This window comes from Labrus bergylta, chromosome 12 (assembly GCF_963930695.1).
Source record: "Labrus bergylta chromosome 12, fLabBer1.1, whole genome shotgun sequence".
Taxonomy (NCBI): domain Eukaryota; kingdom Metazoa; phylum Chordata; class Actinopteri; order Labriformes; family Labridae; genus Labrus; species Labrus bergylta.
The window spans coordinates 22,695,014-22,714,255 of NC_089206.1; the positions used below are offsets into that span (position 1 = coordinate 22,695,014).

A 19,242-nucleotide genomic window follows, 5' to 3' on the forward strand; every position below is an offset into this window, starting at 1 on the left:
TGAGATCTCGTATGAAAAACAGAACTTTTTCTTCATGTATTTATAAACCTTTAAAACATTGAATACAGCTTTCTGTTTCTGCCAAAAGATTGCACTTCATAGAGATCATACTTCCGATTAAACCGAGTCACTGTTGACATTTAACAGCTTTGATTAATTTTTTTTCTATTTAATTGAGGATTGTGCAGAAATTTTAAATGAGGGTGAAATGCATTCTTTTGCACCCTTGTAGACCCGGGCCTTATTAAGCACAAGCTGCTACCTAATAGTTTCAGAGTTTCTCTTTAATCCAACAGACTTCAAGCCCCCCCTAAAAATAGGGCAGAGTTTGGAAAATAACAGGAATTGACCAGTTTTCTCTTCTCAGATTTCTTCAGTTTAGGATCCTTGGAAGCCAAAAACTTTGCAAAAACTTACAGGAACTTTAAATTAATGAAACCAATAAGGCAGTTTACAACAGCCGGTCCCGACATGGACTCCGATGAGCCTGCAAAGCTTGATGTGTTATGAAGGAGTCAAAGCAGAGGACTCTGGTGTCAGCTGGTTTAAGGCCTCCGCACTCAGCCACAGGTCAAAGAAATCAGATTTAAAATGAATGTTAGAGGAAGCTGACCTTGAAGCGTCTGTAAGTAGTTCTATTAACGTGGTGTTGTGTTGTAATGTGCATTTCATGCATCATATTCCTTGTGCTCTAAAATAATCTTTACCTCAGACTGTACATGATATCCTAATTTGCATTCCCTCGTCTTTGTCATTAACCCTGTTCCTCTTTTTCACACACACAGGAAAAAGGAATGTCTCCTTCATTAAGCACTGCAGGTCGACGTGAAGCATCACAAACCGGAAGTAAATCTTTTTAAACTTTCTCTTTTTTTAAACTTTATAAAACCATAAAACAAACAAAAAAAAGAAGAGAAAAGGCCTTCAACTGTCAACTGGTACAAAAAAAAAACACTTACATTAATCAAGCTACATTTCATTATCATTTCAGAAACCACATTCACATTTCAAGAAGACTTACGCCTCTTAACCTCGCCTCCTCCTCCACCACAGATTTTTTTTCAGAATAAAACGCCAGGAATTAAAAACAATAATGTTTTAATAGCTTCTGCACACAGACACCGCCCTTCATTTCGGATGGCTCTTTTCAGACATGAGGGGGGTAGTCTTGAAAAACATGGATAGAGAAGTTGGAGAGCGTGTGTGCAGCAGTCTGACTTTCTATGACTGCGGAGGAGCGCCTCTGAAGCCGTCTCCTACCGCAGCGTGAGACTGGCTTGGATTCAGCTGACCAGGTGGATTTAGTTTTTCTCCAAAACGAACACAAAAAGCTCCGGATGTCTGCCGCCTCAGAAGCCCACTTACAGACATTATTCCTATTTTTACGACCGCTCCAGCCGAAGACGAAACCGAAACAAATCGTCTAAAAAACCTCATGGAATAGAAAGTGTCTGTGATATATTTATATTTTAACCTTTTTTTTTTTTCTTTTTTTTTTTAAACTCTCACTTTCAGTCACTAAGCATGACAACATTTTCATCATAGCACATTTTCATGTAACGAAAAAGAAGTCTCTTTGCACTAAAACAACATTCAAAGTAAAACATGGCACAGGACGACTTTTTCCTCGGGGTTTTCATAATTTTTCATCTCAGAAATATCAAATCCTCTTCTTCAAATCTTATCTTTGTACATTAAACTGGAAAAGAAACAAACATTTGTTTTCATTTGTTCTTAAACAAAAGTCTGTATTTATATATCTATATATATATATATATATATACTCATATATCCTCTTCTCTCTTTTGATTTAGCTTTTGTTGTGCAAATTCAGCAGTAACACGAGTGGCACAGCACCGGGGAGAGGAGGCAGTCCGAGAAAGGGGGAAGGAAACGGAGTCTAATGTGATTACAAATCAAATGTAGCGCTGTGAAACTGAAAGTGTCCTTTGTTAGACTGCAGTGGATTTGTTTGAAATAGAGGATCTGTTCAAGAGGAAGAGGTTCCCTGCAGAGTGTTTTTTTGTCCTCCTGGTTGCCCTGCTGTGGCAGCGCCCGAGCCCGCTGAAGAGTCTGAGAGAAACACCACGGATCCACGGCTGTAGCTGTCCCTTCAGATAGCACAATATTGTATCCTGGGTTTTAATTAGCTCACAGTTTGATCCATAGCCTTGGCTGTGGAAAGGTACTCGCTTGTTCCCGTCCTGTAGCATTTCAGCTCTGTATCCGAGCTAGAGGAGTTTTAGGTCACCGCTGAGCACGTACAGGTCCTGATTGTGGCCAAAATACTAAACTGCTGCTCCCCTAGGACTCCGGATGTGATGAAGGGCCTTGATGAAAATAAACGCTCCCCTGAGCTGAGGACCATATCGTCTTGATTTGGTTGTTCGGCCCTGGGCTGGAGGCTCAGAGAGAAGAAGAAGAAGTAGAAGTAGAAGAAGAAAAAAAAGCCAACCCTGCCTGTGAGGCCAAACTCTGCCGTCTCTGTCTCTCTCAGTGTGCTGCCGCCGCCGCCGCCGCTGCAGGCTGCTTGTGTCCTCGCAGTCTCTTTTTCCCACTGCTGTTTGTTGTCGTTTTTCCGAGGTTGACGACAGACTTCAAACGTCAAAAAAGTCAAAGGTTGTCAGGAAAAAAAGGCGTGTTGGTTCGGGCCAGTTCTCCCCTAGCCGAGGGGCTGACGATTAAGGGGGCCGGTCCTCAGCTAGCCAGCGCCATGGTGTCGATGACCTGCTCCAGCTTGCCGCGTAGCCGCTGTCTGCGCGACTGCTCGTCCTTTTGTAATGCCGAGAGGATCTGTGAAACAAATATGGATGAAGATTACATCATTATAACATAAAATCAATCACAACAACCCTACAGCGCGAGAAAAAAACCACACAGGACCTCGCTCAAACGGCTCATCAGCAGAAACACTGTCCTGACGGTAATCTTCATTTTCATGTCCTTGTTAGTGATTACAACATGGACATGGCTCGCAGGGCAAATGTGAGGTCCAGTGGGGAGTCCATAATGGCATCTTAATGGCCACTGAATGTGTGTGTGTGTGTGTGTGTGTGTGTGTGTGTGTGTGTGTGTGTGTGTGTGTGTGTGTGTGTGTGTGTGGATGGACCAGAAGAAGAAAGGGATGAGCTGGTACAGTATGTGCAAAACAACTCTATTGTAAATGTGTGTGTTAGTCATTGTGGATCTGCTCAGTGTGTATGTGCATAAGTCTGTGTTTGAGAGTGTGTTAATTACATCCAAGTGCATTTACAACCTGCTGTTTTTGTGTGTATATGTGTGTATGTGTAAGGTCATGGCATGTGTTAGAGGCAATGGGGACCGTGCAGCTGCTTACATCTGGATAATAGGCTGTAATGAAGGGGCGTGGTCGGTTTGAATGGAGCCAGCTGCAAGCTAACTACTGTAATACTGTAGATATGGAGGATGCAGAGGAGGCAGGAGGGAAGGGGAGAGGAAATGGCTGAGGCGACATCGCTATAGTGGGATGTGAACTATAGTACTTAAATGCAGCAGAGAATTAAAAGGCTGGAGAGGAAGATGTTTAATAAGCAGAATCTCAAAAGCTCACAAACAAACATGCTAAATATTCTTTCTTTGATGTTTTGCCTATAAAAAAAAAAAAAACACATGAACATACATCTCACTGCAAAAACTCAAATCTCTATGAAGTTAATATTTCTAATTTCTAGTTTAAAATATCTTATTACGGGCCCTGGAGAGCCTGGAGGTTATGTCGCGTGCCACATGTGCAGAGGCTGCGGTCCTCGTCGCAGCGGCCGTGGGTTCAAATCCGACCTCGGCCATTTGCTACAAGTCGTCTCCTGCTCTCTCTGCTCCTAACATTTCCTGTCTCTCTTCAGCTGTCCTATCCAATAAGGGCAAAAACAGCCCCAAATTTTTTTTTTAAAAAGAATTCAATATATATATGTTATGACACTTATTTTAAACCACATTCACCTGATGACTCCAGATAATAATCCTATTTCTAAAGTAAAACACAAAAAACAAGGCCTTAACTGCATAAGTTAAGTCAGTTTTCTTGAATTAGATGTACTAAATCTAAATTAATAAGAACATCCTATTTCCAGAGACTCTAAATGATATTTTCTAGATTCAAACGTGTTCACAGCAAAACATTTCCGTCCCAGTTAACCCTTTTTGAGTCGTGTGTTGCTCTGGTATTTTGAGGCTTCCTGGAGTCTCTTCTTGTTGCCTGGCAACCTCACAGTGATGACTGGCTGTACTGTGGCTTTGTATTTTGGCGTACAGAAAGAAAACTTGCATTGATCTTTTCTTTTAAACTCTCAGCTAGAAAAGCAAATAACAGTGATCCACAAAATGTCAAACTGTTCCCTTTAAAAGAGGTCAGACCGGCAGAGAAACACACAAGCACAACAACGCACTCGTGCTTTCTTCAAAAATACTGCTCATGCAGGTTCTCAGGGGAAGTCGCATGAATTTATGGAATTCCTTTGGCTTTATAAATCTCATACCCTATGAGGTGATAACACCTCGGAGCCTGCTCATGATGTGAGCTGGCTATCAGTGTAATTGAATTAAAATGACCTCATAGTATAACTCAAAACAATGACGCAGCAACACTTCAAGTCATTATAAAACTCCACGTCTCTGTGCGTATCCCAGCGGGCGCTCACCTCGTCTTTGTATTTGGTGATGTAGGAGTAGATCTCGTGCAGCGCAGACATGCTGTTGAACTGGCTGAGATGCAGGCGGGACTGCTCCGCTAGGTAGGCACTCATGTCCTGATCGCTGATGGCGGGCATGCGGGAGATATCCGAGTAATACCTAGGAGAGAAGGACAGGTGGAGTTTTTAAATATTGCACCATTTATAATCCATTCAAACGCTGACTCACTGTCAGGTAGTGTAATCTGAATGCAAACAGTCCCAGCTGTAGACCGCTCCGCTCAGTTGGGACTGATGCAGTTCACATTTTCATGTTTTTAGCCGATGTTTCTGCACCTTCCTCTCCCAAGGACACTTTGAGAGGACGATTGGACATGTGAGGGGCGCTGAAGAGGAGGTACTGTGTTTCTTTCGATAGCACAAACAGCTAAAACGTCTGCACTGATTGCTTCTTTGGCCTCCGTTTCTGCTTTGTATGTACTGCTTACTGAGACGCCCCATCCCTCCATCCGACCAGGGGGTGTGGTCAGGTGGTGCATATGTGAACGGGCAAGTCAGGAAGATTTCAGGGGAAGCTTTTCTAGAAGTTTTCTGGATGATTTTTGAGAAAGGCTTTGGTTGATAAAGTGTTATCTGCAGTGAACGGTTAAAAACACTGGGTGGGGGATCTCTCTCTAGCCCCTTTCTAGCTCTTATAATGCTAACCCAGGTAATACTAAAGCTTCAGTCACTACAGATAACACAGATAACACAAATAACAACATAGACAACAAAGCTGAGGCCAAAAGCTGCTTCTGTTCCAGCTGAGTTGTTTCTTTTTGTCATCTTGTAAATTTTCCTGCAGGAGCACGATAGCCGATAATTCCAACAGGAAAATGTAGTTGAAGACGTGTAAACAGTGACCCTCTCAAGATCACCCGTCTCATAAAACTTAACAGTTTGAGACTAAAGTTAGATGTGCGAGGGTGTCAGGATTCAGCTCTTTTTAAAAGTTTTTCCCAGTCAAGAAAGTCACTTAGTCAAGTAAGTCAATAAGACATCACGAGGCCAGAACAGTATCCAGTAACTGTGGAGAGCCTTTTATAAAAAACATAAGTTTAAAAAAAAATACAGCCCCACTCCTGATCCTCATTATTATTTTACAATCCCTAATGATGGCAGAGCTCAGACTTGTGGAGGTCCATCCCCCGTCGCAGCAACAACAACCTTCACATTATCGACTCGGTGTCAGAGGGCCGAGGAAAGTCCATTCCAACTGCAGCAGGCATGTTTTTTACACCGAGTAGACAATACAGTGTATTAAGAATACATCCTCATATTGAGCTGCACCCGGACCTGTTTGCAGAATCCATATCTGGACTATCTCAAGGTTTACTGCGGCGGGGCAGAGCTGGTTAGGAGGCATAATAGAAACACGGTTTAACTGCACTCCAATTAACAATCACCTATAAATCCTTATCTCATACTGACTCCTAATGCTCTCTGCAAGCCTTAGGTCTCACTGTAGCACATTACAGAGTGTTGCACTGAATAAAGAAATAGACCTTGTGCCAGAATAGTAGTCTGCCCGTCTGTTTAAGCTCCTCGGTTCTGCAGCAGCAAGAGGAGGAATGAACAATACACAGCAGACGTAGAAATTTGACTTAATCTTTTTTAAATAAATAATTCAGTTCATGCATCATTTTTCTCACAACCAGCAATCTATCTCTTTGATATCGTGGCATATGACAACTGCTCTATTATCAACTCTTACAAAACAAACCGTGCAATGGGAGGAGGAGCTGCAGCACGCTCGGCCACAAGCAAAGCCACTAAGAGACTATTTGGCCTTTCCCCAAAAGCAGAGTAACATCCGTCAGTGGTGCATCACTTATGCAGAGTTTAGTCAAACTTGCTGGAGCCAAATGAGACATAAAAGGTGGACCAGGGGACAATTACAGGCGAGCCTTAAGTGGGAACAAACACTCAAGGCCGCCCATAAGTGGGGATAAAGGGAAGGGCTTTGTGGGGCCCAGTCGCATGAGGAGGCCCATGGAGGTTAGAAAAAACCATGGTCCATCTAAATTTAAAGCAACCGTGACCACATATTTGACACTTAACTACTCACTATTGCATCTTAAAGCAACAAAAACACACATTCTATGTATTGTTGCTTCAGCAAATTGTATCCTGTTTCAAAATGTAAAACCCCTGTCCTTAAAATGATACAAGACTTTTATTTTGTAATGCTAGCGACGTTAGCGAGATGTCGGAAGGAGTATAGTGATTCCAGAACCTGCACAAAGTTAGGTTGCTAGACAAGAAAGACGCAGAAGAAGAAAAGGAGGGAGCGGACTCGGACATTTGTATCCACCAAGAACTTGTTAACAAACTTATTTCAGTCGGCTCCGAGGCTGATGGGAGCCAGGCAGAGAGAGAGCTAATGTTAGCCAGGAGGCTAGCGCTAACAAAATCCATCTTTACTCGTGTGATTTCCGACAACTTCACAGGACGAAGGGAAATGTAAGTGTTGGATTTTAAGGGTTTAAAATGTTCCAATCAGAGCTGGATCACGAGGTGTTTGTACTCGGTGTATGAAACATGTCATACTAGCAGACCCAGAGCGATAATGACTGCAATTAAGAACATGATATCTTTGCTTTAATTTGATCCAACTACAAACTAAAAATCCAATTAAAATGCTTTATAAGTCATTATTTTACCAGAGGAAGTTCAACCTGTTAATGTTCTGCTAATCTTACAATTTTGAAGAGAAATGTAATTAACTCTGATCTCACCACTACACCTCACTGTTTTAAAGACAAGTTCGCAGATCAGTCAACCTTTGCGGCTTCCAACAACGAACACTGAACTCATTTGGTTAGCTTTTAAATCTGTAGATTCACCTTCTTCTTTCTAATTTTCTATATTTGTATATATATTTGAATGTCAGTTTGTCTGCGTTCTCTTACCTCTCTACCCAGTTCTTGTAGTTGGGGATGTCTTTCGCGTAGAGGAGCTTATTTGAAGGCGAGTCTTTCCCCAGTTTGTGTTCTGACGTTGAACATGAGTCCATGAAGGTCTGAGCCACCACCGACAGGCAGGCGTCCGTGATGCTGTTCTTGTGGATGTCAAACACAAACTGAGGGTTCTTGATGACGTTCACCCAGAACCGCAGAGGAAGACTGGAGGGGGAAAAACACAAACATGTAACAACGCATAACTTTTAAAACATCACGGCAGTGTAATGTAGAATCAGTGTGGGACACAACAACATTTAAATATTGAATGTTTTCACTCTTTATACACTCTCTGGTTTATCCTTCATGTGTTTTTATCTCGCTCCGTAGGTGCCTTCACCCTCAGGAAATATAGCGGCTGACTAACTGATCACAACTTAAAAAAAAAAAAAAGGAGAAGTTTCTTCAGAGCTGTGCAAATACGGAAGCAAAATCTGTTAATGAAATAAACACAGATACATAATTTATGGTCAGATATTGCATGCAATGCCAGTCAGGGGATTTTATTAAATCACCCGTTGAGCTATTTGCAAGCTTCCCACTCAGCAACTTTTTACATTTTTTATGTATTAAGCAAACTTGAATTTATTGATTCACTGATTTAAGTTTGCAGGGCAGTTTAAAGAAGTTATTTTCTTTAAAGGCATTTGCATAAAGGTTGTATAACATACAGTATAAGATAGACACATTTAATAATTTGGCCTTTAATGACACTTTGACAACTGATCCCATTATCCAGCAGGCGTCCCACTCATCTGATACATGTGGTAAACTATCAAATACAATCACATTAACTCTTTAAAGCTTTAAAGTTTGGACCAGGATGCTCATCGATTTTTTTATTAAGATGTTTTTTGTGCCTTTATTGTAGAGATAAGACAGTGGATAGCAAGAGCTGGAAATCAGGGAGAGAGAGAGAGAGATAGAGTGGAGAAAGACATGCAAGAAAGGAGCCACAGCTTGGATTCGACCTGGGCCACCCACTTGGAGAACCACACCCTCCGTACATGGGCTGAGCGCACTAGATATTTTTGCTTTTTCAAGAAAACAACGAAAACCCAACCGATATTAAAGCTCCTGTGAGTAACTTTTCGCTTCGTGTTGAGTTAAGCGCCCCCCCGTGGCCAATATCGAGCATCTCATCTCTTCGCATTCTGTCTTAAATGTATGGGTCGGTAGGGTTTTCTGACAAAAGATCTCATCCTGCCTTCAACCAGTCAATCATATCTCTCACTGTGAACATTTGCAGAGGAAATGATTTTTCAACGTGCTTTAACTTATCTGGTCTGACGCCTGTACCCATGGCAACAGGTACAGGCAATAAAATGATTCTATAGAAATAATCAAACTTGTTGCTGATGCTCTTGTATGCTTTAAAAGGTCTTAAAGAGACATCAGTGTTATCAGCTAAAATCTCCTCACTGGAGCTTTAACATGATACTAATGTTATTATTATTACGGTGTTTTTAAGATGTCTGTGTGGAAGGTCAGTGAGGGTAAGAGTGCACAAAGTGAAGATACCAGTTCACTGTAACAATGTATACCGGTGGTTATTACGTTTTTGGCAGCTACACAGGCTCCTTACCAGTTGCTCTTCCAGGTGTGTCGTACGTCGTAGTCATTAATGGAGTGTTTGTCGGCCTGCTCGTCCAGGAAGTCGAACATGTACTTGATGGCCAGCGGCAGAGCGCTGCCTCTGTGAGCGGTGCTGAAGATGGTCTCGAACAGGTCGTCCACAAACTTCTGTAACGTACCCTGGATGGAGGAATCAGAGAAAACGGTTCTGAGTTCTGAGAGGACTCGACGACTTCAACTGCAATCGACTGTATTCAAACCTTTTTCAAATTTAAGTTACAAATGTTCAGACTGATTGGAAAAGAGAATATGCATCTCGTCAAAATGTTAAAAGAAGTCAGCCAATGATACAACATTATAACATCACAATGTTGAGTAACTAAATGTAGTTTATACACATCACATGCATTGGGCATATGGGACATGAGTGTGTCTTACTTTTGTAGCCAGCAGCCTGGTCAGGTAGATCTCTGAGACCATCTTGCTGCCTCGGTCGCCCTCCCTCACGTCCGAGTGGTCGTGGTTCTTCACCAGATGCCACAGTTTGGTTCCACTCTCCAGGTCGGGCGTAATCATTGGTGTCCGGGATCGCAGGCTGTCTGGACTGCTGGCTGTCCTCAGCATACTCTCTGAAATCAGAAACATGAAAAAGGATTATTTGAGAGAACAACGTCGACCTTGAAGAACCGTAAACAAGTGTCATTTTCCATATTCAAGCCCATTTTTTTAAACAAATATTACAGTCCATCCGTGCTCTCCCATTTACAGATTACACAATAGAGCTAAAAAGAAATGTAGATTATCATAACTGACAGGTACGCCAACTAATAAAACCAAATATGCAAAGTATACCTCCAGTTTTTCCTTCTATTTTACAGGCTGTTAATCCCACTCCCCAGATCATTCCCTTTTATCTTCTGCATCTGTTTCATTATTCACAACACGAGTCCAGAGTTGATCAGAGCGAGGCAAAGAGATTCATATCTATGGCTTTCATTTAGGATGGAGCGGAGCTGCACAGGGTATTTGGAAGGAGGTGGGGGGGGGGGGGGGGGTTGAGGACTATTTTCTACGTGGCTGCTGCTCCTTGGGAAGACGTATGGAAGGAGGAGTGGAGATAAAAGCTGAGAGGGCTGCTGATGCATGTTGCAATCCTTTTCTGTTTGGTGAAAGGATAGAGAGGTGGGGTGAGGAGTGCATGTGAGGTGGGGGGGGGGGGGTAGATGACAGGAAAAAGGAGGGGTGGGTGGGCTAAATGGACAGAGAGACAAAAAGGTCAGGAGGGAGAGGGGGTGAAATGGAGAGTAATGGGAGAGCAGGGGATGGAAAAGTGAAAGAGGCGGAGTGGGGTGGTGTCTGTGGCTGTGGCTGTCACAGTGGGGTGCTGAGTAGCTTTCATTGTGAACCCATCGTGACCACCGGTGACCAACATTCACCTGTGGTCACACACACACACACACACACACACACACACACACACACACACACACACACACACACACACACACACACACACACACACACACACACACACACACACACACACACACACACACACACACACACACACACACACACACACACACACACACACACACACACACACACACACACACAACCATGCACAGGAAACCAAAACATGACCACAAAACCACCATGAAGAGAAACATTAAACCATTTAAAGGAATCCACGGTGACACAAACAAAGCTGCGGCTCTGTTTTTTTTTTTTTAGCAGGGCGGGATGATTCACAAAAGGGAAAGCTTTGATTTCAGAAATGTAATTTTCTCCCAACTGTTCTTCCCTTTACAAATCCAGTGCTCAAATACTGGAGGTGTGTTGCTTTGATTTCATAAGTTTACCCTATTTCTTTCCAAGTCAAGGTGTCTCCGAGTAGATATTTTCACACTGATGAAAACGGAGGGAGTTGGTGGAGTGGATCGAAGCAAATGCAGGAAGCTTATATTGAAAAAAATTGGAGCATCAGGATATCCACCTTGTCAACCGCTTCATCTTCGGCTCCATTCTGCCCCAACTGACTCCAGAACAGCGCACACTGATTAAATAGCATGACAGACCAAGAGTGTGCTAAATAACAGATGCTACAAGCGTTCCCCTGGTGTCCTTTTTGAAAAGAAAATGTCACAATATTCAGGCTACCATAAACTAGCTGCTTGCTAGCATGCTAATTAGTAGCATATTGGCTGCTTATTAGTCATTATCAAGCGCTTATTAGCACCTTGTTCTGCATGTGCATAGTCTAGTCTATAACTAGCTAAGAGTTTGCCCTCAACACCTCCCTGTTACCGCTTCCACATCCATCCATCCATCCATTCATTATATTTTTCTACTGATTTTTTTGCATTTGGGGTCGCCATTTGGAGCCGATCCCAGCTGACATTGGGCAAAAGGCGGGGTTACATCCTGGACTGTTCACCAGTCAATCACAGGACTGACATATAGAGACGGACAACCAGTCTCCAGTTAACCTAACGAGCACGTCTTTGGACTGTGGGAGGAAGCCGGAATACCCGGAGAGAACCCACACATGCACAAGGAGAACATGCAGACTCCACAGAGAGAGGCTCCTGTCAGACGGGGATTCAAACCAGTAACCTCCTCGCTGTGAGGCAACAGCGCTAACCACTGCACCACCATGCAGTCCAGAGCCATACTATGCAAATAAGTTCAGTATCTGGTACAATTTCATTGGTACCTTTTTAGGTTGGGACCTACTGACCATAACAATGTTTTTTTTTTCCAGCTGCAGCAGGACAATATCTTTTTAGGGAGGGGCTTAAGTGCAGACTCCTGCAGTTTGCATTTTATCTTGGCCATTTTCAGACCACATATATTTCAATAGATGTCAATGGAATATGCCCTTAAAAGAGACATAAAAAAAAACAGATTGATGTCTATTTCCGGAGCCTTGTGGCCTTAAGGCCCAATCATAGAATGTTTACTCAAACTGTCAGGAAGTGTTATAGCCATTGTCATGATGCACACCAACATAAAGAAATAAATGTAACATTCTCATCCTAACTTTGTTTGGGTTATTTTACAGAAAATCCAAGTTGCCATGTTGCTGCACAGCCGTTCAGTGAAGATATAACAGCTGCACATGCCTGAGGGTCACTGTCCACGTTAGAACTTTTTAGTGCAGGGTAATTTATCTTCTAAATAGTTTAATTTTCCCGTGAAGTACACCATATTGATGCGTCTGTCTATCGCTGACTGCCAGGTGTCCTCTCTCTCCCCCTCTTTCACTCAGTCAGCGGGGGATCAAGGTGTCGACTTTAATGCCTGTCATTTACGGACCACTTGAAAATAGGCATGAAATGGCCTTGGCCTGGGCTGATAGCAATGGATAAAAAGGATTGCCATTCTCTCAGAGGGAGGTGAAAAAAACAACAACAATGGAGCCCAATCATGGCCGCGATAAACAAAGGGAAAGGCTGAATGAGAAGGTAGAGATGGGTGAGGAGGGGGGGAGGCAGGTGGTTGGAGAGATGGGAGTCAGTGACAGGGTGATTTAAATGGGATTAAGTCATGAGGAGAACGTACCGTATCTGCTGAGGCTCTTGGTGAAGGTGGAGGAGTTGGAGATGTTATAGGCAGAGTTCTGCTTTGGCACCAGGGCGATCACCGAGCCATCTGTTACCTGCAAATCAAAAAAATACAGACCAGAATAGAATGAGTCTGAGTGAGCCGTCACCTTCTGCTGGTCCCTGCTTTGTATGCTCCTCAGCGCTCGCGCACCTGATAGTGAGCCAGGGTGTTGAGTCTCTTCCAGTCATTGTCGATCTTGGTCGTGACGTCTTCATCTTGCAGGATGATTCTCGCCATCCGGCCTTGTCGCCATTCTGCAGAGAGAAGAATCAAAGATTGAGAGAAAAGAACCAAAGCCATTTTGAAATATTCATCTTACAGAGAGGTCATTTGTTTTTTTGTTTTTCTTGAAAATGATAAAAACCATCTTTAACTTTGCATGAATTAAGTAGCTTTATTTTGATGTGTCAAATATCCACCACTACTCAGATTACTGCAAGGTTAACTGTGCACACAACCTGCAACGCTACTGTGCTGGCTTTTTGTACATGCAGCAGACTCCTTCTTCCACTAAACGAGTATCAGAGATGTCACATTTTAATAGACCTGTTAGAGCTGTGCAAACCATAATTCCAAAATTGACAAGGACTCAAATGCATGTGAATTAAATGCTGCAGACAAGTCAAAAAGGCAAAGTTTAAGTACTGGGTGCTGAGTCCGCACACCAGAAGCTGCTCCAATTAAATTGAATTTAAAGGAATATCACATGAAACGCTTCGGGGCCCTCGTCCTTCATCAGACATGCAATCAAAGGCTGCAGCTCATCCAGAATCCAGCTGCCAGAGAACACATTACACCAGTCCTCAGACCTCTACACTGTCTTCCTCTGAGTCAAATGATAGATACTTCTAGTTTATAAAGCATGGAATGGTCTTGGGCCAAAATACACGTCAGACCTGCTCGTCCATTACGAGGCATCAGGACCCCTCAGGATCTCTGAGACAGGTTTACTCTGTATTCCCAGGACCAGAACCAAGCAAGGTGAGGAAGCTATATGTTCCTATGCTCCTCTACAGTGAAAAATGAGAACCTGAGACTAAAGCACTTATGCTTTATATGAACAGTGCCTTAAAAAGAAACTTGCCTTGCCTAAAAAAAAAACATCTTTCCCAACTCTTCTCTTCTTCCCCTCAGCTCTTGACAGTTTTCTAATCTTTCGTCTTACTTTTTGCTATCAGAGCACAGGACATTATTTTCCAGAATCACTCTGACATTTCCAATTGATTCCCATTGTCCATGCTGTTTTCAGGAAAAAAAAAAAAATCTGATAAAAATACTGCATATACATCGTCCAAAAAAAAAAAAGAAGCACAAAAGGCTGACTGAAAAAGTCAGCAGTTAAGTGGCTAACATGTCAATAATTTAGCTGCTGAAAATCCTAATATTTCCCTTGGGATTTGAGTAAGACCAAAAAAGAGCTATGAAGAGCGTAAATCACCCTTATAAATCAGGAGTTTTTTTAAGCTGCACATCAAAGCTCTTCTACTGCTTCAGAGTCTGACAACATGAAAGGTGAAAATGAGGAGAATATGGGAGCCAAGAATTTCCAAGATGACAATTCCTTCTGGAAAAAACCTCGGAATCAGTTGAGGAAACGGCCATATGTGTTGTAGTAAATGTAAATAGAGCAGCCTAGCTTCAGTGGGAGTGGCCTGCGGTGCTGTGCATTCTGGGAGTTGGTGTCTTTCATCCACATGAGCCAAAAAGACACTTTCTGCCTTTTCTCGGTCAAGAAGGCACCAACTTCAAAATGTATTTCACATTTCTAATACATGACCCAGTGTCAGTACAGATTCATGTTTCAATGGGTGAAGTATCCCTTTAAGTTTAAAATGTCAGATGTCATATACAGTTATAATAACTTGTGCCTTACCCAGGTCCATATCTGAAGCTTTGGGCCTCTGGGAGTACGGGCTGCCTTTGTACACGGCGTCCAGCAGCTTCTCTTTGACCTGAGTGATGGTGTCACAGTTCAGACACTTGACCGTCACCTCCGGGGCGCTCTCATTCTCAGGGTTTACACAGTGCAGCGTCTGGTCGAAAAAAAAAAACAGGCCACAACAAAGGAAAAGCAGACAAAAGACATTAAAGGCCTGAGCAAGAGGCACAACAAGGAACACTGCCAACCGGTGACACATTGGGATGATTGTTTGGGTGCCTTTGAATGCAACCTGACAGCATTTTCACACCTGGTTTGTTTGCAGCAGCTATTTTTAAAACCTGGGTATTTTCCTCGTCAGTTTGAATTTGTTTGTGGTCATAATAGCTCAGCACTTACACACAAAACAGCAGTGGCATTTCCCGCAAAAAAGCTAAAGGTTTGTCTGGATGTTTCCAACCCAAACCTGAAGTGCTTTGTTTGGAGAGGGAATGTGATTAATGTCGGGCAGCATTTCCACATCCTCCTTCCAAACCCAGTGATGCCGTGTTTACTCTTTAAGAAATCTCCCCTCTACAGCAAACTCCTGACAAATTAGGCAAACAGGAGCTGCCGCTTGAAAGCTACGGATGGGTTAGAGCTCCTTTTTAAAAACGTTCATCATTGTCAAGTGTGACTAAAACTTAACAGCCCATCGAGTGATTCAGACGTAAACAGACGAGCCTTGAGACACGATCAGTTTACTGACCAGGGTTTTGTAGTCAATCTGTTGCCTGATGAGCTTGTCCTCGCTGAGGGAGTAGCGGGCTTCTCCTGTGATGGCGTCTATGGGTCCCTTCTCCATCTGCTGCTTCATGGCACAGTAAAGCATGAACAGAGGCTCGCCGGCGCACTCCTGGTGAGAGGGAGGACAGAAGGAGAGGAGCTGACAGCAGTTCAACCAGACAGGGATTTTCCTTTTCTCACATTCAGTCGTTTTAATAACGGCGTGCGGTCTGGAGAGGCAAAACTGTCCAATAAGGACCAAAGATGAGGGAAATCCTTGAGAATCATCTTAAAAGCATTGAGGTGCAATCCAGCCTTTTACCTGTACATACAGTATGCACCTGATAATACTAATTCAACCTTAAGCTTCAGAACAAACTGTATAGATGTGTTTTTGCTAAGGATATCAAATGGTACATTTTTTAAAATCACAGTTAATTTCTTTTAATTGCATGTCTAAAATACCATCATTTAGCATTCTTGTTATGCTTTTATTTTGACTGACCTTAGTACTGCCATAACCTAAGGGTACTTCCTGTTCGGATACAAACCTACTTTTATTTTGAAATCAAATGAGGAACTTCCGGTTATTTCAAAGTCACATCAAAAACATCTGCTTAAACACTGGAAAAAAAAACTCTTAAGGAATTGAAAAGTAAATAAAATAAGGGAACGCTAAAAGAGTGAAACCCTGGATGCCAAGAGGTGCATCCTACTTTTGACTCGTCGACTGAGGCGCCTGTCGTATTGTGAAAGTACCTGAGCATCACAGGTAGATTTCCTGCATCACCCTTTTTCAAGTTAGTTACTTTCAGCTTCGACATTTTAAGTTTGACTCTGTTCTTCATGTCATACATTCACTTTAAGTTGCTTCCCAGATGAAATGGTTGAGGTGGTTGTTACGAGGTTTCAGATGGGTGCAGAACAGAAATGCCTCTGGATGCTACAACCAAGAAGGGCAGGAAAAGGTTGTGATGTAGCTTGGATGGTTAATCAAATCCAATTCTCTTTGGCATGATTCAAAGTATTAGCCAGCTTTTACTTTGGTCAGTAACATCCATTTCCCACCAGTTCTATAAATATTGAGGCTATAGCCGATCAGCGGCAGCCATCTTTGTTATTTATTAAAAAAACTAAACCATGTTAAACACTGCCTCATATTAGATATACAGCTGAGGTATGACCCACCCCAAATCAGGTGTAAGTTTGAATGTGTATGTGGACCGGATGCATCTGACAGAGCCAATGCAAGTGCAAGCTCTGGTGAATCACTTTCTTTCTCTTCATGCCTGAAGCGGAAGTGGCTGAAGCAGCGTCGCAGGAAAGTTCTCCGACATCGTTTGCATCTCATGACCAGACACAGATGTTATAAAAATGTTTCCCACTCTCCCCTCCGTCAAAGACACTTGCCAATCAATAGCGTCGTTAGCCATCACTCGGGCTCAAGAAAAAAAAAACACTCCTGACTGAAGCAGCGGCAGTTTAGAGGGGAGAGAGAGGACAAATCACGGCCGATACTCATCCCGACCGACGAGAGCTTAATGATCGACCGTGCAGAGCTCAGGGAGATACTTCAGACTGAGTGTGTGTGTGTGTGTGTGTGTGTGAGAGTGTCTGTGGGAGATGCATGAGGTCCAGATGAGAAGAGGGGAAAGTACTCATTTATCCGTCTCACCTTCACACGCACTTTAAGACTCGCTTTTTCTTTCTCACACACACACACACACACACACACACACACACACACACACACACACACACACACACACACACACACACACACACACACACACACACACACACACACACACACACACACACACACACACACACACACACACACATGCTTTTTCTATTTCTCTAATCAGTACTGCAGTACCCATTTTGAACACTAGGTGTCAGAGTTACATATTGCTCCTTTAAGTATTTTTTAAATTATTTTCTAATTTCTAATAGAGGCAAATACATCTTATAAACTTCTTCTAAAACCTGAATTTCATTTTTTTTTTGTTCCTATCACTCGTCTACCAATTTTTTTTCTATGAATGTATTCAACTAAACCAACATCTCCTCCCCCCCGCCTTCTTCACCTCTTTCCTGCTCCTCTGCTTCCCCTTTTTCAAAATCATTTTCTTCTTCTCTTCTTAACTCTTAATTGCCATAACGACCCTTCCTTTTATTCTTCATCTCTTTCCTCTGCAGCTCACCTCTGACCCTTTCCTCGTCTCTCTTCCACCTCTCCGACCAAACATTCCTTTTTCTCTCTCTCTTTCTCGCCCCTTCTTTACTGTTGCGCTTGACTCTTTAAAAACCTCGTTAGCATCTGGACCAATTAGGTAAGCAGCTGCTAACGAGACAGAGCGAGCATACTTTACACCGCTACGCTTTTTGCCTTCCTCGCTCGGCCGCTGCATGCTTGTCTATAAAATGTGCCTCTGTGCCATATAGCGGCTTCATTAAGGCGCTCTAATTGTGTGCTGACATTTACATTTCAGGGATATAATGATGACTCCTGCTGCACAGAGAGAGGAACAGGCTTACATACCGCTAACAAACAGTGGAGGGTATAAACCTGCGATGCATTAGTCAGGGACTTTCTGCACTTCTCTCTTTAAGGGGAGTGAGGAAACAGAGGAGGCTGTTTTGATACGGTGTTAGCACATTATACATGCTATGATATCAAATGAGACAACTGCCCACTTCTTCAGCAACGTTTCCACATAAATAACCGTTTTAAATGTGGTTTGAAATTCAGAGGTATGAAATGAGACTGATAACCGTTTAAAAGTGTCCTCGTCTGTTTTCAAGGAGAGCTTAAGGCCCTGTGTCCACCTCGCGTTCTTTCAAGTCAGAAAAGCTCTGACTGCGTGCTAGGTAGCGCTTGCATGAAGCGTTTTTTTTGCACTGAGATGAAACGCACTGCTCGTCCGTCCTGTTTCTATGACAACCGTCTGTTTACAACGGCCGAGGTATGACCGGCACTGCTCAGTTACTTTTTACTGTTTGTAAAAAATAAAAATAAAAAAGACATTTGTAACTGGCCTTTTTTTTCCTCGGGGCCTCTGAAAAGTGAAGGTCTTTTGTACAAAATAATAAGTTGAAAATAAACTCCTTATAGATGCTGCAAAATATTTCATCATGATGTCAACTTAGAGCCTAAAGATTTAAAGATTAAAGAAATCCTTGAGACGCGAGAAGACTCTGTGGAATGAGTGCTCTGATGACACCGGTAGTTACACCTGTCCGGGGGTCATTAGAGGTCAATATGTGACTCGACCTGCGAGATAAGACATTCAGCGAGAAGAACAGCCATCCAGGGTTCATAGAACCGTGGTTACATACATAACCTTCGTTTAAAGGGGTTAAAGAGGAGAGAAAAAAACTGAGCAGGAAGAGAGAAACATCACTGGACATTTTCTTGTCAGACTTTTAGGGGGCATGTGAGGACACAGCGAGCGACATCACACCACCACCCACCCCCCCACTGCCCCCCCTGCTGAGGCGAATGACCTCAAGGCAGAGAGGAGGCCGACAGTGAAATAATGACAACAGAAATGACACAGATGAGAGAGAGATCGGGGGGGGGGGGGGAGATGTGAGCTTAAAAAAGAAGCACATAAAGATCAGTGAGGAGCATGTGTCCGCTAATAGAGAGAAAAATGATGAGAGGATCTGTGGGCTTTAAAAAAAGACTTCAGAGAAGAGAGGACGCAGACCCTGCAGAGAGGCTGTGATTATCTGCTGTACGTACAGTTTACTAAGAGGA

At 42.9% G+C, this 19,242-nt stretch overlaps 1 protein-coding gene across 2 annotated transcripts in view; it reads right to left on the reverse strand.

The window, feature by feature from the left end:
• Window positions 1-1,081: 1,081 nt before the first annotated feature.
• plxna1a (plexin A1a) overlaps window positions 1,082-19,242 on the reverse strand; it is a 259,997-nt gene continuing 241,836 nt past the window's right edge. For both annotated transcript variants that reach the window (XM_065961309.1, XM_065961310.1), the window contains exons 25-33: window positions 15,460-15,606; window positions 14,706-14,865; window positions 12,983-13,086; window positions 12,788-12,884; window positions 9,662-9,852; window positions 9,234-9,403; window positions 7,601-7,813; window positions 4,659-4,809; window positions 1,082-2,793 (exon numbers count right to left, since the gene is read on the reverse strand). In XM_065961309.1, coding sequence (XP_065817381.1) covers window positions 2,698-2,793; window positions 4,659-4,809; window positions 7,601-7,813; window positions 9,234-9,403; window positions 9,662-9,852; window positions 12,788-12,884; window positions 12,983-13,086; window positions 14,706-14,865; window positions 15,460-15,606 — 1,329 coding nt within the window. In that variant the 3' untranslated portion in view covers window positions 1,082-2,697. The remainder of the gene's footprint in view (window positions 2,794-4,658; window positions 4,810-7,600; window positions 7,814-9,233; window positions 9,404-9,661; window positions 9,853-12,787; window positions 12,885-12,982; window positions 13,087-14,705; window positions 14,866-15,459; window positions 15,607-19,242) is intronic.